The sequence below is a fragment of the Perca fluviatilis genome, chromosome 12, assembly GCF_010015445.1.
Source record: "Perca fluviatilis chromosome 12, GENO_Pfluv_1.0, whole genome shotgun sequence".
Lineage (NCBI taxonomy): Eukaryota > Metazoa > Chordata > Actinopteri > Perciformes > Percidae > Perca > Perca fluviatilis.
Window position 1 is genome coordinate 39,328,359 of NC_053123.1, and position 8,033 is coordinate 39,336,391.

An 8,033-nucleotide genomic window follows, 5' to 3' on the forward strand; every position below is an offset into this window, starting at 1 on the left:
CTTTTTATTACTTTTTTAACGTACTATACTATGACTTTTTATAACTTTTTCGACATACTATACTATGACTTTTTATAACTTTTTCGACATACTATACTATGACTTTTTATTACTTTTTTGACATACTATACTATGACTTTTTATTACTTTTTTAACGTACTATACTATGACTTTTTATTACTTTTTTGACGTACTATACTATGACTTTTTATTACTTTTTTGACATACTATACTATGACTTTTTATTACTTTTTAGACATACTATACTATGACTTTTTATTACTTTTTTGACATACTATACTATGACTTTTTATTACTTTTTTGACATACTATACTATGACTTTTTTAACATACTATATTATGACTTTTTATTACTTTTTTACATACTATACTATGAATTTTTATTACTTTTTTGACATAGTATACTATGAATTTTTATTACTTTTTTGACATAGTATACTGACTTTTTTTGACATACTATACTATGACTTTTTATCACTTTTTTGACATACTATACTATGACTTTTTATCACTTTTTTGACATACTATACTATGACTTTTTGACATACTATACTATCACTATTTATTACTTTTTCGACATACTATACTATGACTTTTTATCACTTTTTTGACATACTATACTATGACTTTTTATCACTTTTTTGACATACTATACTATGACTTTTTGACATACTATACTATCACTTTTTATTACTTTTTTCAACATACTATACTATCACTTTTTAGACATACTATTCTATGACTTTTTTGGACATAAGTCTCGGCATCCTCAGGAAGAGGCGTCAGGATGACCACTGCAACCTTGGACACAACTCTGATGGAAAACATGATCTGGAAAGTTTCACTCAGCGGCTCAACAAACTTCAACGAGAACAAAAACACCAAAAAGAATGAACAGCTGGGGCTTTTATTGTGAAAAATACAGCTGCGACTTTACACAAGATCAGTACCGGGACGCTGGAACCTTTTCCTCCTTTCCTGTCGCTCAATTACCCAAAACACAACCAATGAAATGCGCTTCTGTTTTTTATTCGAGGCTTCAGGTTAAGTGCTGTTCAAATTACTTGATAAAATATAGAATTTGGTAACCAGGCAACATGTGACCGACGGCAGAGCGGTCTTCTTCTGTGGTGGCGGTTCAGGCGTTGAGGAACTTGGCGTGGTGCTTGATGTGGTCGTTCATGAACGAGTAGATGAAGAAGTAGCTGTGGTCGTAGCCCTGCACGAAGAAACGCACATGTGTTAGAGTTGCAGCCTTTTCTACACTACTTATGATTTTTACTGATCAAAAATGTGAATTAAATTATCTGAATGGTCTTTTTCTGAGATATTAACATGTGAACCTACGCTTTTTAGACATCCTATATTATTACTTTTTAGACATACTATACTATGACTTTTTATTACTTTTTCAACATACTATACTATGACTTTTTATTACTTTTAGACATACTATACTATGACTTTTTATTACTTTTTCAACATACTATACTATGACTTTTTATTACTTTTTCAACATACTATACTATGACTTTTTATTACTTTTTCAACATACTATACTATGACTTTTTCAACATACTATACTATGACTTTTTATTACTTTTAGACATGCTATACTATGACTTTTTATTACTTTTTTGACATACTATACTATGACGTTATTTTTTTGACGTACTATACTATGACTTTTTTGACATACTATACTATGACTTTTTATTACTTTTTTGACATACTATACTATGACTTTTTATTACTTTTTTGACGTACTATACTATGACTTTTTTGACATACTATACTATGACTTTTTATTTATTTTTGACATACTATACTATGACTATACTATGACTTTTTTTGACATACTATGACATTTTTTGACATACTATACTATGACTTTTTTTTGACATACTATGACTTTTTATTACTTTTTTGACGTACTATACTATGACTTTATTACTTTTTTGAAATACTATACTATGACTTTTTATTACTTTTTTGAAATACTATACTATGACTTTATTACTTTTTTGAAATACTATACTATGACTTTTTATTACTTTTTTGACATACTATGACTTTTTATTACTTTTTTAACATAATATACTATGACTTTTTTTGACGTACTATACTATGACTTTTTATTACTTTTTTGACATACTATGACTTTTTATTACTTTTTTAACATAATATACTATAACTTTTTTTGACATACTATACTATGACTTTTTATTACTTTTTTGACATACTATACTATGACTTATTACTTTTTTGACGTACTATACTATGACTTTTTGAATTACTATACTATGACTTTTTTGACATATTATACTATGACTTTTTATTACTTTTTTGACGTACTATACTATGACTTTTTTTGACATACTATACTATGACTTTTTTGACATACTATACTATGACTTTTTATTACTTTTTTGACGTACTATACTATGACTTTTTGACATACTATGACTTTTTTGACATACTATACTATGACTTATTACTTTTTTGACGTACTATACTATGACTTTTTATTACTTTTTTGACATACTATACTATGACTTATTACTTTTTTGACATACTATACTATGACTTTTTATTACTTTTTTGACGTACTATACTATGACTTTTTTGACATACTATACTATGACTTTTTGACATACTATACTATGACTTTTTTGACATACTATGACTTTTTTTTGACATACTATACTATGACTTTTTTGACATACTATGACTTTTTTTGACATACTATGACTTTATTACTTTTTTGACATACTATACTATGACTTTTATTACTTTTTTGACATACTATACTATGACTTTTTTTGACATACTATGACTTTTTATTACTTTTTTGACATACTATACTATGACTTTTTATTACTTTTTTGACATACTATGACTTTTTATTACTTTTTTGACGTACTATACTATGACTTTTTATTACTTTTTTGACGTACTATACTATGACTTTTTATTACTTTTTTGACATACTATGACTTTTTATTACTTTTTTGACATACTATACTATGACTTTTTATTACTTTTTTGACATACTATACTATGACTTTTTATGATTTTTTTAGAAATACTATACTATGACTTTTTGTGACTTTTTTTTGACAATACAAAACATGATTTTTTTCTGATTGAACAATTTATGATTTTTACTAAACAAAATTGTGAATTAAATCATTTTGTTTTTTTTCTAAGACATTAACATGTGAACCATGTAACCCATTTTATATCGACAGGCTTCTATGATGATGTCGTCTTTATTGCTTTTATTCTTGTATTTGTATTTAATTGCAATTATTTAACCTTACTTTTGTTTGTCTTTTTTTCGCCCCAATCTACTGTTAAAATAAGTTGTGTTGAGTTGAATTGAATTGAATACATTTTAATGGTGTTTGTATCAACATATTATAAGCCAACCTGCTATTAAAATCACGTTTAGACCCTCTGGAGCTACAATCCATTTTATTTTAAAGTGCTCATATTATGCTTTTGGGCTTTCCCCCTTTCTTTTATTGGGTTATAGGTTATGGGTATGGGCATGTTATAGGTTTACAAAGTGAAAAAGCCCAAAGTCCACCCAAAGGGACTTCCCATCTCCAACAGAAAACACTGTTCAGCAACTGCTCCAAACAGCTCTAGTAGTCCTTACCTAGCTACTGTCAAGGCCCTCATACTCTGCTTCTGACTGGCTAGTAGTCCTTACCTAGGTACTGTCAGGGCACGCCCTCATACTCTGCTTCTGACTGGCTAGTAGTCCTTACCTAGGTACTGTCAGGGCACGCCCTCATACTCTGCTTCTGACTGGCTAGTAGTCCTTACCTAGGTACTGTCAGGGCACGCCCTCATACTCTGCTTCTGACTGGCTAGTAGTCCTTACCTAGCTACTGTCAGGGCACGCTCTCATACTCTGCTTCTGACTGGCTAGTAGTCCTTACCTAGCTACTGTCAGGGCACGCTCTCATACTCTGCTTCTGACTGGCTAGTAGTCCTTACCTAGGTACTGTCAGGACACGCCCTCATACTCTGCTTCTGACTGGCTAGTAGTCCTTACCTAGCTACTGTCAGGGCACGCTCTCATACTCTGCTTCTGACTGGCTAGTAGTCCTTACCTAGCTACTGTCAGGGCACGCTCTCATACTCTGCTTCTGACTGGCTAGTAGTCCTTACCTAGGTACTGTGCATGTGCGACTCCCAACAAAGATGGAACAGAAGTGAGATGTCTCACTCTGTAGCTAAAACAGAGAGCTCAACACACATGGTGAAAAGAGGAGCTGCAGCAATGTGCAGTATAACTAAAAATATGGTGTTTTCTGAAAATGAGCATAATATGAGCACTTTAAGTTTACAGACTGTTTAAAACTAGTATGTATGTTTCTTATTTTGTATAATTCATTAAGGTTATTTGGCAGACTAAGTGAGATTTCCCTTTGTTCTAACTCATCATTTGTTATATTTGGCTTTACATTAAACCATATACTGTATATTAATGTCTATGCATTAAACTAAATGATTCAACCTTTAGTTTAAAACATACACCAGAACTAGGGCTGCTCCCTCTTAGTGGATTAGTCGACTAATCGGTGGTTTGGGTCTTAGTCAACTTAGATTTCTTTAGTCCATTAGTCATGTTTGATGCTGTTTTCATGCTGAATGACTTATTTCCAAGAAACGTACGAGCACATCTCTGGTAAACACAAGAATTAAAGTGGTGATTTTAGCATGACTCTTTGCTGAGAAACTCAGATTTACAGATCTGTCGATTAAATCGACTAAATCGATTAGTCGGTACAGTTGAATGAGTGTTAGTCGACTAAGAGTTTCTTCAATCGAGCTCAGCCCAATGTAGAACAGAACAATGATTAACAATGAAAATAAGAGTGGCAGTGTCCCAGTGAGAGGTCAACGGACCGGCTGCAGTCTGAACACGACGGGGATCTTCTTCTCGGAGCAGACGGCGATCAGGTTGTCTGGCAGCAGCTGGCTGGCCGACAGGAACTGGTCGTCTCGGCCCTGATCAATCAGGACGTCCAGCTGCGGGCCGGAGTAGGACGCCGCCAACAGCGTGGCATCGTACGCCTGGAAGACACAGAGACAGTGAGGGGAGGACAGGAAGCTGGGGAACTCGTGGGGTCAAGCAGCTAGAACAGGGCTGCACAATATATAGTTTTTCGCAATCATCGCAATATCAGCTGGCACAATATACACATCGGGAATATAGATTTTATATAGACCTTAGTGGTCCCTTAATACTGTATCTGAAGTCTCTTTTATATAGACCTTAGGGGTCCCCTAATACTGTATCTGAAGTCTCTTTTATATAGACCTTAGGGGTCCCCTAATACTGTATCTGAAGTCTCTTTTATATAGACCTTAGGGGTCCCCTAATACTGTATCTGAAGTCTCTTTTATATAGGCCTTAGTGGTCCCCTAATACTGTATCTGAAGTCTCTTTTATATAGACCTTAGTGGTCCCCTAATACTGTATCTGAAGTCTCTTTTATATAGACCTTAGTGGTCCTCTAATACTGTATCTGAAGTCTCTTTTATATAGACCTTAGTGGTCCTCTAATACTGTATCTGAAGTCTCTTTTATATAGACCTTAGTGGTCCCATAATACTGTATCTGAAGTCTCTTTTATATAGACCTTAGTGGTCCCATAATACTGTATCTGAAGTCTCTTTTATATAGGCCTTAGTGGTCCCCTAATACTGTATCTGAAGTCTCTTTTATATAGACCTTAGTGGTCCTCTAATACTGTATCTGAAGTCTCTTTTATATAGACCTTAGTCGTCACCTAATACTGTATTTGAAGTCTCTTTTATATAGACCTTAGTGGTCCCCTAATACTGTATCTGAAGTCTCTTTTATATAGACCTTAGTGGTCCCCTAATACTGGATCTGAAGTCTCTTTTATATAGACCTTAGTGGTCCCCTAATACTGTATCTGAAGTCTCTTTTATATAGACCTTAGTGGTCACCTAATACTGTATCTGAAGTCTCTTTTATATAGACCTTAGTTGGTTCTTTTTTTAGCGCTGCCATTTATATTCAATTCAATGTTCAATTTGTTCAATAAAGAGTTAGAAATGATTTCCTTTCATTAGTTTTAAACTCAACAAGCAGTTTGTTGTATTTTAGCAGAATACTGAAAGCAGAAGAACTGAGAACACTTAAATATCTGTTTATTTATCGCTTAAGTTATATCGTTATAAACATATTACAACAACGGTGTGGCATATTTTACTCATATCGTGCAGCACTAGTTTACAACAGGTTCAGACTTTCACTAACAGGTCTCTGCTTCTGGAAACTTAAAGTCAAAGGTTTTTTTCTCTGCGTACGCCTGGAAGAGACAACGAGCCCATTAGGGCTGCACAATATATCCTTTATTTATTGTAATCTTTGGGGGTGGCAGTAGCTCAGTCAGTAGGGAGTAGGGAGTTGGGTTGGGAACCAGAGGGTTACTGGTTCAAGTCCCCACACGGACCATAGTATGGTGGTGGACTGGTAGCTCGAGAGGTGGCAGCTCACCTCCTGGGCACTGCCAAGGTGCTCTTGAGCAACCCCCAACTGCTCGGGGCGCCTTTCCATGGGCAGCTCCCCACTCTGACATCTCTCCATTAGTGCATGTAGAGGTACTGAGCATGTGTGTGTAATTCAGGCCTGTGTGTAATACCAACAGAGTGAAAACATTGTAATTTCCCTTTGATTTAACTGTCATTGTCACTCCAGGATGGAGCCATATGGCGGCCATCTTGCCTGGGTCAAGTTTTAGAATTGCTTCAATTGGAAGCTATGGTAAAAACTGCTCATGTTGTCTTTATAATCTCTGTATTTTGCTACCAATACATCAATACTGTTTTTTAATCAAAGTAATGAGGGTAAGACAACCGTGCCTCTTTAAAATGAACCCAAAAACTAAATATTTGGTCACATTTTGATTATTATAGCTCCAACAGAATACGTATTCGAATACTCTTTCACTCATGAAGATAATCTCATAATTTTGCAGTTATATTGCAGATAATTGTTTTTTTTTGCCTGAATTTAATATGTCATCACTTCTTTCATATTCAGGATGGCTAATATACATTAAGCGAGATCTTTTATCATAAATATATTCAGTATTAGCGTCATAGGCAGGTAATTACAACCACAGCAATCCTTGAAGTGCAACGTGGTGGTTATAGACTAGTTGTATAATGTTGGGTGTGTGGAGCTCTTACCTCCCAGGTGGCCCTGTCGGAGCCCAGGTACCCAGAGAAAGCCTTCTGTCCCCAGGGACACTGCACCGGGTTACAGATGGGAGCGAACGCAGACACCGCCTGCAGGAGACCCCACCAGCACACATCAGCATCAGAGTACACCATACATCAGCACCAGAGTACACCCTTCATCAACACCAGAGTACACCATACATCAGCACCAGAGTACACCCTACATCAGCACCAGAATACACCCTACATCAGCACCAGAGTACACCCTTCATCAGCACCAGAGTACACCCTTCATCAGCACCAGAGTACACCCTTCATCAGCACCAGAGTACACCCTTCATCAGCACCAGAGTACACCCTACATCAGCACCAGAGTACACCATACATCAGCACCAGAGTACACCATACATCAGCACCAGAATACACCCTACATCAGCACCAGAGTACACCATACATCAGCACCAGAATACACCCTACATCAGCACCAGAGTACACCCTTCATCAGCACCAGAGTACACCCTTCATCAGCACCAGAGTACACCCTTCATCAGCACCAGAGTACACCCTTCATCAACACCAGAGTACACCTACATCAGCACCAGAGTACACCCTACATCAGCACCAGAATACACCCTACATCAGCACCAGAGTACACCCTTCATCAGCACCAGAGTACACCCTTCATCAGCACCAGAGTACACCCTTCATCAGCACCAGAGTACACCCTTCATCAGCACCAGAGTACACCCTTCATCAGCACCAGAGTACACCCTTCATCA

General features: G+C 35.8%; 1 protein-coding gene across 1 annotated transcript; it reads right to left on the bottom strand.

The window, feature by feature from the left end:
* Positions 1–907: 907 nt before the first annotated feature.
* On the bottom strand, positions 908–7,422 carry LOC120570424 (S-formylglutathione hydrolase-like). Its single transcript, XM_039818770.1, has 3 exons — positions 7,264–7,422; positions 4,945–5,112; positions 908–1,240 (listed from the first exon to the last, which is right to left on the bottom strand). Exons 1-3 carry the CDS (start codon positions 7,405–7,407, stop codon positions 1,160–1,162), a joined length of 393 nt encoding a protein of 130 aa, XP_039674704.1. The 5' UTR covers positions 7,408–7,422; the 3' UTR covers positions 908–1,159.
* Positions 7,423–8,033: the final 611 nt, after the last annotated feature.